Source organism: Stegodyphus dumicola, chromosome 2, assembly GCF_044657685.1.
Source record: "Stegodyphus dumicola isolate Sdum_Otavi_A_Nest chromosome 2, ASM4465768v1".
Taxonomy (NCBI): domain Eukaryota; kingdom Metazoa; phylum Arthropoda; class Arachnida; order Araneae; family Eresidae; genus Stegodyphus; species Stegodyphus dumicola.
In genome coordinates, this window is record NC_140769.1 from 277,630,727 (window position 1) to 277,643,698 (window position 12,972).

The window sequence follows — 12,972 nt, forward strand, 5'->3', positions numbered from 1 at the left end:
CCAGAATGAACAACATATAATTCAATAAAATATTTATTCACCATAAGAAAATCTTCTTTCCTTTGCATTAAAAAAATTATTATAAAAAATTAAAATCTGAAAGGTTTCGGATTTTAAATTACGTCTAAGGGGGCTTTTTTTTTTTAACGTTTCGTGTGTTACCTTTATTTATCAAATTTTACTCTTTGCACTTAAACCATAAAATTCAGTTCAAAATAATTTTAAAATTTACAAATAAAATGTCGCAAAATAATTTTAAAATGAGCATACCTTTAGAATTTACGATATACAGTTCCACCCGCTGGAAATAAAAAGGTTTTTTTTCACCCTGCACAGTGTTGCCATCGCTCACTTTGAAATCCTTGTGTTTGTTAATCAAAAATTCGTTAAAGTTTTACAAAATATAAAAACGATAATAAAACAAATTCAAAATTTGGGCTTTCAGATGCCCATATTTGCAGTAGGATGACGTCATTCAAAATTGGATAGCTTTAGGTACCGTTGTTTATCACAATGTGAGAAACATACATATATACATTAATGCAGATTCTGCATTATTTAATTTCTTCAAATATAATATAGGGTGACAGTATTTGACGGCAAAGATTTGAAAAGTGATACAGCCTTTTAAAGTTTTCAACGCAAAATCGCGAAACGAAAACAATAGTCCTTCAGGGATAAAGTCCCTTTGGTCTAAAAATTACTTTCCAAACCCAATAGTTCTTCATTCTGTTATAACCTGTGAAAGTAGTTTTCTTGCGATCACTGTAAGCTGGCAGTGAAGTCAAGCTACAGGCAACACGCGGTCGATAACTTTTCCATTACATTCTAGTAGGAAAACAAGTCTGTGCTTAACATTTGGCTGTCTTCGTTGATAATTCTTTTAAGAACTATTTACACAAAATATACAATCAGAAACCAGGACTATGCACACGCCACAGACGTATCGCAATGACTATGAATGCATCAACTAGGTCAATTTGTGATCACCAATAATGCAACAACTAATTTTTGATCAGTTTCCCTAATATGATTGCATAAAAAAAAGTTTTAATTAGCAAAAAGCAACATTAATTAATTTCCAGACTCCCTCCTATCATATATTCATATTATATATATATGTAATATTTTGGCAGTCAGGCACATGAATGAAGCTTGGCAGAAATGCTAACACAAAAGAAGTTAATTGTTTTGATTCCACATCTTTATTCAATTCAAAAGGCATATTATCATTCTTTACTAAATAAGATTAAATTCACTGCATCATAGTATTCTGACAAAGGAAGGCAGATGAGAGAAGCAGCACTGATCCTAACAGCAGTAGAGGCAGAAAGCGATCTCACTCGCAAAATGGCGCGAGTTCTCTATTTATAGGATCGGTTATGTAATAGGCTCGAATGTTCTCGAAAGTACTGGTCTAGGGGGAAGATCCTGAGATTGCTTGTTCGCATATAGAGCAAGGCAATCATGTTTCTTATATTTTACATATAAATCCTCTATCAAATATTCAGCAAGCACTCCCAATTCATTGAACATTAATTAATACACTAAAAAGTGAAAAAATACATTAAAAGTTTTAATACCTTCCTCAGTAACAAGCCATGCGAAATGTTCTCACTAAGAAGATAACCTGTGATTAAATGTTGGATAGGACCAGCTTCACCGCAATGAGGCCGAAGGACAAATGTATTCAGTCCCCTAAGCCTATAATTTATATGCATACATTGAGATACATTTTAGTATACTTTCTTTTACACCTGGTAAATTAAAATCATTCACAATCTCAGAAAATAATATAATTGTGCAGAGATAATAATAAAAAAAAAAGATACAACAAATGAGTTTTATTTTAAATATAAAATTATTACATCCAGGTTTAATATTTCAAAATCAGATGACACCAAAACCTATATAAGGGAACGATTATTATATAATAAAGATATATTAAGCAGACAAAAAAAAAATTCTTGGATGAAATAAGTAAAATATAACTTATTAAGTACATTGGCTGTAATTTATATATATACATGTAAAATATAAAATATTTGTCTTTCAAATAATAAATTAATAATAATTACTATTAAAGGTATTCAATTAATAGTAATGGAATACTTTTAAATCCCTTCTTCATTCTAAAAATAATAACATTTTTAGATTAATCTATGTCATGAAGTTTGCTTAATCCTGATAGATAATCGGAAACCTAAACTCTGAGAACTGAAAACTTTCTAACTCAAACCAAAACCTTACTCTTCATGAGCCTCCATATGATTCACATATGATTCAAAATTTTTTTTGAAAAATTTATAAAAATTATTTTAAAATACCTAATTTAAATATAAATCAAAAAATGGGGGAAATTTATTTTGGATTGAACCTAAATTTCAAAATGTGAAAGGAAGAATCAAATAAGTTTAATAAAAATGAGATATTAATAAATAAATACAGAATTCAATTAAATTAACATGGAGGAGCTAAAATTTTGACAGCTAATTTTCCAAAAACTACTCTTGCGACTTTTACAAAACTTGGCAATTTGGTCCCATTTGAGTCATAGAATCAAAATAGAGAAAAAATTGGTATGTTATTTCCGAAAAAGACCACTTTTGTGTCAAAATATCTATGTTAGAACAATGCTATATATAAATCTAACATACATGCTAAGTCGTGCTTTGAGACATGGAAAACGCAAGTTAAATTTTGGCAATTGGTCCAGTAGAACGAGAGATACAGAACTGTCCCACCCCCAATGTGTACCAGACTGTTTTCTGTAAGAGTTCATGTGCTATAAAGACATACTTTTATCACTTTCCTTGCATTCAAGAAGTTATACAAACTATTGTTGATGAGGTCAAGGCCACTGACGAGGACCTATGGAGGTACATGCATGTCAACTTCCAGACATGCTAGCAACATTAATTTTATATTAATGCATTGTTTTAAGCCTGTCTTAAAATCAGTGTGGGTTAACTATATGTGCCACAGTTTATCACAATTTCAAAAATGGTGTAATTTTTCAAAAAATAAGCTCGTAATCTGTAAGTAATATGTAGCTTATTTGGATGCATTTTAGAGACGGTTTTATTTCCTCGTTTCTATATATTACCAAAGACCACTTGAAATGTTTAATTGTCTTCATACAAAATTTCTCTATTAATATGATCTGAAATTAAAATATTTATCTGCTCTACAATGAAATAGTTGAACTATTATTGCATTTCATCTCAAATAGCATGTTCTCCAGAAAGTCCTAATAAAAATATATGCAGAAACAAGTATATAAAACTAAAACTATAAATCAAACTGAATAAGCATAAATTGTGAATTTCTTACCTTCTGAAGTGATTCAAGACACATATATTGGCATACATATAATATAAATAGTATGAATATGGTGGATTTTCAGGGTCAGTCCAGTCTTGAGGTACAGGAACATCCTTATCAAAAACAGGATTTTCTGGCTTTGATTCATCATCAACAGAATCAAAACCTGTAACCTATAATCCCAAACACAAAACATATGAATTTAATCAACAAAGAACAACAAAGTTATAAAAATGTTAACTTTGATCCCGCTCCCTCAGAAAAAAATTCGCATAAAAATTGCTACATATTTGTCCAGATTTGCAAAATATATTTTACAGGTTATGAAATACTGTTTCGGATTGTCTAAGAAGTTAAAAAAAATGTTTATAACACTGGAAAATAGAGCAATGTGCAATTTATTTCTTAAATCTAAAAGAAAATGAAAAAGAGCTAAAATAGCTTACTTTGACTTTTTAATTTAGTTCGCTGGGTATAATCCGCCTTAAAATACTATAAAATGCAGCCAGCCCTTATCTGTATGAGGCTCAAACTCTCAGAATCCTTAGTAATTCCAAGTATTCACATAAAGATTCTTAACAAAACATAAAGTGTTAAAAAAGTGGAATGTGCAGGGAACATTCCTATTAAGTAATTTTAGATTGCATTTCATTTTTTTTTTTTTTTTGAAGATTTTTATCTCAAAAGTGATTTTTCAAAATGGAAAAACTTGTTAATATATTATATTTGTATATTTTTGCCCAGATAAAAGAATAAAATTTAAAGGTAAATTGCAAGATATTTAATGGATATTAATGGTACTTACATGTTCCAGAAATAAATGTAATTCTGGATGACTTGATGGTTTTGCAGAAACTTCAAAAAGTGGCAGAAATATATTTTCCAAAATTTGTTGAAAATTATTAACTAATTTATTAGATTTAAAAATATCGCTGGAATAAAGAAACATGACAGTTTTAAGAATTATAAACAAGAATATAAAACAAACAACAAATATCATACAATAAATCAAAAATCTTTTGAAAATCTAACTAAAATAAAAATTTAATTTTCCTGAAATAAAAAATAAATAAAATGCTATTATCACTGCATACTTTTATTTCAATTAACGATTTCAGTTCATTTATTTGACATCTTATAATTACTTATTTTTTCAATTATTTTGGATTACAAAATTTACACATAAAATCATATGGATGCCACACCAACTGAAGTAGTGATACTTATTAATTTAAGTAACCTATAATAATCGAGACATTTTACCTTTTTTAAATAATTAAATCTACCACAAGCAATAAAAATATATATTTTGCTTACATTTAACTATAAAACCAAAAACCTATTAAGAGACAAAAATCTGAATTGTAAAATATAATGTAATGTTTAGTTAATAAAACATCTTGCTCTCCCATTAACTTCCAACATAAAATGTACATATTTATAATACTTACTATAAACGAGGGATTTGAATGAGCCACCTTACATTATCTGAATATACATTATGTTTATATGCCCATTTGGATAAACGATCCCATTCCTCCATCTTGCGTCCATATATGGAAAGGCGAAATTCAGCATTTTGATACTTACTCTCTTCTAAATCACTAATCACTTCCTAAATGAAGAATATGACATAATTATTAAACTGTGAAGAACAAATATCATATAAAGAGTAAAAACACATTTTCAAAATAATTGAAAAATATTTGTGATATTTATTTTAATACATATGGCTTAACATATTTTCCAAGCCTTTCTTCATCAGCAATAAGTATGAAATGCTGCAATAAAATGTGTGGAAGAAATTGGGGGGGAGGGAGAAAAATGCTAAGAAATATGAAAAATGACTTTATAATGCAAAAGATCTGTGTACCATGACTAAATGATAACGAATATTCTTGAAATATTTTTTAATTGTATCATTTATAGGAGTTTATGTATCATTATATTTATATATAATAAATGGAACTAAATAAATGAAGACAGACCAATCTTGCATAAAACATAACATTCTGCTGTAAATTCTTACACTCAAAAATTAAAACAGTCAAAAAGAAAACTCTTTTATAGCATCTGTCATACTATAACTTCAAAACATTTGCTAAGTTTTGGAGCATAATTTCTATAAAAAATCATGAAAATAAATATAACTCAACTGAAAATGATGCATAATTAGATTTTTTTTACAACCTATGAAAATAATTTTTATACATTTTTCATTGTGAATATTACACTATTGCCATTTTAAATCTGAAAAATTCACCTTTTTAATTTTTCATTTCTTTTATACCTATAGCTGCATTTTCTATACTTATAAATTGTACAGTGCTAACATTTAGAGCACTTTAAAACATTTATCAATGAGAATAATTTATCTAATCATCTACAAGTAAATTTCAAGTACGTGTGCTTTGACTGTAATGTAAAAAACGGGCACTTCCTTGTTTAAGTGGCTACAGTGTTTGTTTGTCAAACTAAATAATTTACTAGTAATATTAAAATTTCAAATGTGGCTCAGGGTTTATCCATTGACCGCTTTAACAAGTACCTAATGAACAATTATGCAAAAAATCAACAAAAATAATTAAGATTGTTTGTTGTAATAACATGACAGAATTTGACAATCTAGACAGATAATCATTCGCCTTTCCTTTATTTCAGTGCAGAAGGGAATTAATAGATAATTGTCTTTAAGCAAAAGAATAAAAACTTCACAAATATGCAAATGTAGCTTGTTAAATATCAGAAATAAAATACTAGGCTAAACCCAACTTTTTAGGAATTTATTTACATACAATACAGTTCAAATATATATAAAACTGTCCATCTCTCCTACAAATATGTATGCATACTCACATCATAAAAAGAGAAGATTAGGTGACTGCATAATAAAGCATGCAGGTATTATTTAAAAAAAAAAGCAGTCATGTTTAAAAAATTACAAGTATTCTTAGCATATACTTGGCAGTTATCTGTTAACTCCGCTGCATAATTTGTAATTGTCAACTACAACGAATGTTGACAAATATGGCAACAAATGGTAATATTTAATTTTCTCTTCTTATACACAGGTCACTTTGAAATTTTTTTAGATGCATGCAGACGATAAGTGGCAGGAAAAAAATTAATGGTTAGATTTGAAAATATGAAGTATTTCAGCCTAGCAGAAGATTTTTTATTCAGCGGAAAAAACAAATTATGCAGATGGAAAAATGGAGCTGACATGAGAAAATTATTACACTGTGATTTTAAGGTAGAATAAAATCAAGAAGAATCTGTTAAATACATACAATTAGCATTCGGAAATGAAGGTCCATCTCGTGTTACTGTATTCAGATGGTTTACAGAACTTCACAAAAATCGCAACCCTCTTCAGGATGAAGAACACGCAGGACGTCCATAGTCAGCAGTAATCCCGGGTAATGTGTCTACTATACAGAAAATGTTAATCAATGCTGATCACTGCACCTACCAAATGATACTGAAGGAACTTAACATTGCACCCACCACCATACATAAAATTATTCATGAAGAATTGCATATGGAAAACTAGTTTGCCATTGGGTTTCCCATAATTTATCAGAGCCTCTAAGAATCAGTGATCTACTTGTTTGGCATTTGTGAGTTAATTGTTTATTACATTTAAAGCGAAAGTAATTATTTCATGATGCCTCCCAAGAAGATTGTTGCCTCAGATAGTGCTGCAAAGAAAGGGAAGGAAGCCATGGCTGTTGAAATTAAGAAAGAAATCATAGATAAACATAAGCGTAGTATAAGAATGCGGAATTGGCGAAGACTTAACGGCCTCGACATCAAAGATCTGTACTATTCTGAAGAAAAAGGAAGAAATTAAGAAGCTTGATGTAGACAAAGGAGTTACCGTTACCTCCAAGCAATGTGCAAAACTCCTAGAAGCTGTTGTTGGTGTGGATTAACGAGAAGCTGTTAAGGTCAGTGTCAGAAGCTATCATAAAGATAAACTACGGTTGCATTATTTACCAGTGTTATTTATTAGAAAAATTTATTTTTGTTGTTATTTTAGGGGATGCAGAACAGATTAAGTGGATGTCCATTATTTTCAATGGGGAAATTTGTTTCTGGATATGAGAAATTCGCTATGTAAGCTCTGCGCTGAAAAGAATTAAACTCATATCTTGACATTCCACTGTATTTCTAAAATTGTAACCGGTGGTGAAATCTACATACCATTTTTTGACATTTCAATACATCAAGACAGTAAAGTATGGAAGATGACCCCATGCCCACACTGGTGGAAAAGATAATGTGCCATGAAAAAAGTAATATTTGTCATTTTCTTCAGAAGTACAGAATTGGACAAAACCATTAGGCTGGAAGGACAGAAGATAGACACAGCTAAATAGTAAACCACTATGTATCTTCCAGAAATTCTTCAAGAAGTTAATGTTAAAGGATTCATACTCCACCATGATAAAGCATGTTTTACTCAGCAAGATCGACAACTGAATTTCTTGAACAAAAACACATCAAAGTGACGGAACATCCACCTTATTCGTCTGACCTAGCTATATGTGATTTTTGGGTACTTTTTAATCTAAAAAAGAACTCACATGCACATTGTTTTCATTTAGAAGATGAGATTGATGAGGATATAAATGTATTTTTTCCACTGATTTCAAGAACTGAATGGCTTGAGGTATTTATCTTTGGAAAATTCGCCCGAAGAAGTGCACTGATCTGGAGAAGACTACTTTGAACACTCTTAAGATTTCATGACTTTAAAAACCTATTTGTATCTCAAAAGTTTCAGAATGACCCTCATATTCAATATATATGAATCATATTTTTTAGCACAATTAAAAGAATGTGTCTTTATTGTGGCAGAACATTAAAGGTTAGGATTTAACTGCATTCTAAACATATATTAAATATAATCATGGAAATTTGAGAATTAATTTTTTTAACCTGCTTATAAATCTCACAAGCATTTTAAAAGCAAACTTTAGACAAATCTATAAATAAAAAATAAAGATTACCTTTAGTATTGCAGCAAAATATTTTCCTTCAACATAATTGTCTGTCTTTAAGTATATTTCTCTGAGAGAGCTCTCACCTATTGGATTATATTTTGCATTAAATTTATCAAATCGATGAAAAGTATTCCTATCCTGTAAAGAGAAATGAAATGTTTTACTCTAAGAAATACTAAAAGAAATGAATAATCTCTTTAACCAACTTTTGTTAAATACTTTAGACTGCCTGAAAGCTGTAATAAAATTTTGTTTTATTTGGATTCTAATTTTTAAAGAATGCAATCAGTACAGCTAAATATCTAAGGGTACTTTCTGATTATCCACATCCCCTTGATTATACTCTGATTTATCCACACCTAAATTAATGCTGCTGGCTGTTAGGAATTAATTTTTGCCAGCTTACGAGACAAAAGACAATAGCCATTTTCAAAAATGGCAGTGCACTAAGAATTACATAAGACAAAATCCAATTCACAAAATAAAAAATGTAAGTCAAATCCATAAGAAAATATTTATTATTTTTTGCACACTTCTTTGCATATGCACAGTGATCTAGTGATCTGTTTAAGTTTTAAAAAAAAATCAGAGTCCTGCATAACCACAGCATCATGTGCTGCTGCACATACAGTTATTTTCTCCATGTACAGAGTAATCTCTTTTTGCTCTTAAAAAAAATTCAGACATCACATTATGCCCAATGGGGCTTTTTTTTAACATTTTGTGGGCAAGTTCTTCTCACGTAAACCATAAAATTCAATTCAACAGCAATATCACAAAATAATTTCAAGAGAGCATAGATTTAGAATTTCCAATACACAGTTTCATGCGCTGGAGATAATTTTTTTTTCCCATACAGTGTTGCCATTTCTCGCTTTGAAATTGTTGAGCTTGTTAATCAAAAATTCATTAAAGTTTTACAAAATATGAAATAGATAATACAACAAATTCCAAATTTGGGGTTCCAGATGTCCATTCTCGGGTGGAGAATTACATTATTCAAAATTTGATGGGTCTAGGTAGCGTTGTTTTATCACAATATGAGAAACATATATATATATTCATGAAGATTCTTCGTTATTTAATTTCTTTAAATATAATACAGCGCAGTAATATCTGGTGGTGACAATCTGAAAAGTGATATGCCGTTTATAGCGATTTGATGCAAAATGAAATGAATAGCCCTTCTGGGCTATTAAAAAAAAAAAAAAAGATTTTCAGAAATTTGGCATCATGCACAAATTGTGATCCATTAAATTTGATCACTTATGAAGTACATAATCGTGGAATGGGAATTCTTTCATTTCTTATCTTTGAATAAAACACATATGAAGAAATGAAATGCTTTCTTGCAACCAGCCAGAAAACCCCACAATCCCATTACGATTCTTTATAAGGGGAAAAAAATGCACTTGAATGCAATAAAAACAAATACTAATTAGAAAAAGACCACCAAATTTGAAGGCGATAATCAGCTCCCATCTGCTGCAAGTGTACCTGAGTTGCCAGATAAATAGAATTTGGCGATGTCGTGGGTTGCCTACTACTCAGGGGTGAATGGATAATCAAAGAGAACCCACTCATGAGGTGTGACAAAAAAAAAAAAAAAAAAAAAAAAGAGAGAGACTAGGTATATAGCTTGAAAACAGAGAGAGTTGGCAACTGTTTTGGTGACGTCATGCCACACACCTCCTCTATCCATGTGGCCAGTTTTGACTTAACCGACCACGGCAGTGGGGAGTGCTGTGTCATTGAGTGAACATGTGCAACTGCATTCTGCCAGAAAAATTCCTAATGTAAAAACCGAACAGCGAATCAGCATCAAGTTTCTAGTGAAACTTAAGAAATCAGCCACGGAGGAAACAAATCAAATGTTAACCGAGGTTTATGGTCATGAAACTTTGTCTCATGTATGTGTGTTTAAATTGAATAAGTGCTTTTTAGGGGGAAGGGACAGTATGGAAGTTGATGAACATGCTAGGAGCACAGCACGTTCATCATGACTGAATGTGTTCCCAATGGTCAAACTGTTAACCCTTTCAGGACGGGCGTCCCATATACGCATTCCCTAAGAATGTCTCTTACAGTCGGGTGTCCCATTACTTTTGAAATGAACACAGTTTTAAGTTCCTGACCTTGAGTTTGATATATCTGCTTGACTTTGGTATTTTACTCCTCAGCTCTTGCAAGGGGGGGGAAGCGTAAACAGAGGTGAGCTATTTAAATCACTGTGTGCCAATGAAAACATTCGCGTGTCTGATTTATATCCAATTCCTTTTTTTATTTTATTTTTTTTCCTTTACTATGTACGCTCTTTTAGGGTTAGTATGTGGAGTACTGTTACGTTTTGCATTGCCCTTCAGATATATTTCCTTTTCTTCTTTTTTTATTTCGAACAGCCTCACCTCCAGTCTTTTATAGCGGAAAGGCACTATTTATCAGAGGAAGAATACCCTCGTATGGTCAATGAACCATTTATTAATGCAGATGAAAGTGATGATTCATTTTCTAAAGAGTTAGAAAGTGATACTTTTTCTAAGAGTTATTAAAAAGTGACACTTCTCCATAATTTGAGATTTATCACAGTCTTCATTCTAAAATTTGTTACTTCTTACTGTAAATAATTTGTAACACACTTAATGTGTTGTTTTATTAATTTAAAACTTTATTGATGGATTTTATCAATTAAAACTTTAGAATAATTTGAATAGCGCTTCCAAAAATTATTTTACAAGATAAGGAAATTTTTAAGTATATTTTCATGTAAAATAGAGAAAAAAACATTTTTAAGTGCTAATTTTAACATATATAAGAGTTCAAGTAATAATCTAAAATAATACAAAAAATTACAATGCAAGATGAGAAACTTTTTTTTTTTTTTCTAATTTTTGTTATAAAATTAGGCCTAGAGGCGCAAAACCTCCGTCATGTACGGTGACTGTCTTCGATTCCCTTCCGTCCCGCGCGAGCGTCTTAAACAAAGGTGCACCATCGCGAAAAGGTTAATCAACACTGAAGTTACTTTGTGAAAAAAGGCCATAGTTGCGGAATGATGAATGGCTGTTGCACCAAGACAATGCACCCATTCACACGGCCCTATCTGTCAAGCAGTTTCTGACCAGCAAAAACATTACTGTGATGGAGCATCCTCGTTATTCACCTGATTTGGCTCCATGTGACTTTTTGTTTTTATTTCCTAAAATTAAAACTTACTTAAAGGGTTTACATTTAGCCTCAGCTGAAGAGGTTCAAGCAAAAATGGAGAATCTCCTGAAAGGCCTTCCAAAAACCTCATTCTGGAACTGTTACCAGCAATGGTAGCACCAAATGCAGAAGAGTGTGAATACTGAATGGAACTACTTTGAAGGTGATAATGTCAAGGAGAACTGATGCTGTAAGTACAATGATTTATTGGAGTAGTCGCTTTTGTGTGTGTGTGTGTCGCACCTTGTAAGTTACAGATGCAATAGATGACAGCAAATGTTTTTTCTCTTTAAAATAAAATTTCATATTTTTCATAAAAAATCTTTTATGCAGTTAGTTATTAACAAGTTTTTTATTATGTTATTAACAAATTCATTATGCCCTGATAAAAATCCTTCTAAACATTCTTTTCTAAACATTTATACTAACAAATAATTTAAGCAAATTTTATTGTTACAACAAAATACACAGTGAACTGAAATCCTCTAAAGAGGTTGATGCAAGAATAAGAGAGTTGGGAGACCCTCAAAATGCACCCAGAGGTGTTCTTTCTTCCCATTTGGAGTGGAACCTCAGCAATATGGAAGGTCCAATGATACATAACATGCCTAGTTAGATGCACAGATGCTGCCTTTGCTTCAACTTACACTTGTTACAGCAAAATACTGTTTCAAATGTATTTGGAAAGCTTCCACATAAAAAAAAAAAAAAAAAAAAAAAAAAAAAGGTTACATGTTCGCTGACATTCATAAATCAAGAAAACTTTAATTTGCAATTTATAATTTACAAATGTTTTCTTATATGAATGTGCATACTATTCTTAATAGATGTTGTACTTTTATTACAGACAAATTTTGCATACTATAAATTATTTTAAAATAACTGCTTAAGGTAAAAGAGATGCTCTTTAAAGACCATACTTCAGCTTTTAAATATTTTTCAAAAATTTTAATGTCTTACATAAAAAATTTTAATGTCTTACTTTAAGTCAGAATAATAAAGAAATTATTATATTAATTTTAAATCTATTACAGAAATTAATTTTTTTAAATAAAAACTGCACAATTTGAAGTAAAGATCAAATACATATATTCTTAATATGAATGAACACCTTTTAATATAAATTCAACTCCTTTAAGTATTAAAGGCATTTATTTATTAATTAATTTTTTTGCATATAGTACATATTAGTGCTGATACAAAACTTCAAATATTTGGGGGGGGGGAAACGAAAGCTTCCAGATTTTATATTATGCCCAAAGATGCACACTTAAAATTAAAATCTAATTCAACAGCAATATCACAAAATATTTAAAAGAGCATATGTTTAACATTTTTTATACACAGTCTCGCATGCTGAAGATTATTTTTTTTCCCCGTACTTTGTTGCCATTGCTCACTTTGAAATTGTTGAGTTTCTTAATCAAAAACTCAT

General features: G+C 30.4%; 1 protein-coding gene across 6 annotated transcripts in view; it reads right to left on the bottom strand.

The window, feature by feature from the left end:
- The window catches only part of LOC118188776 (AMP deaminase 2-like), an 87,838-nt gene that overhangs the window by 22,603 nt on the left and 52,263 nt on the right, over positions 1-12,972 (bottom strand). For all 6 annotated transcript variants that reach the window (XM_085812200.1, XM_085812198.1, XM_085812197.1 and 3 more), the window contains 5 exons: positions 8,340-8,471; positions 4,776-4,939; positions 4,130-4,256; positions 3,334-3,497; positions 1,584-1,704 (listed from right to left, as the gene is read on the bottom strand). In XM_085812200.1, coding sequence (XP_085668326.1) covers positions 1,584-1,704; positions 3,334-3,497; positions 4,130-4,256; positions 4,776-4,939; positions 8,340-8,471 — 708 coding nt within the window. The remainder of the gene's footprint in view (positions 1-1,583; positions 1,705-3,333; positions 3,498-4,129; positions 4,257-4,775; positions 4,940-8,339; positions 8,472-12,972) is intronic.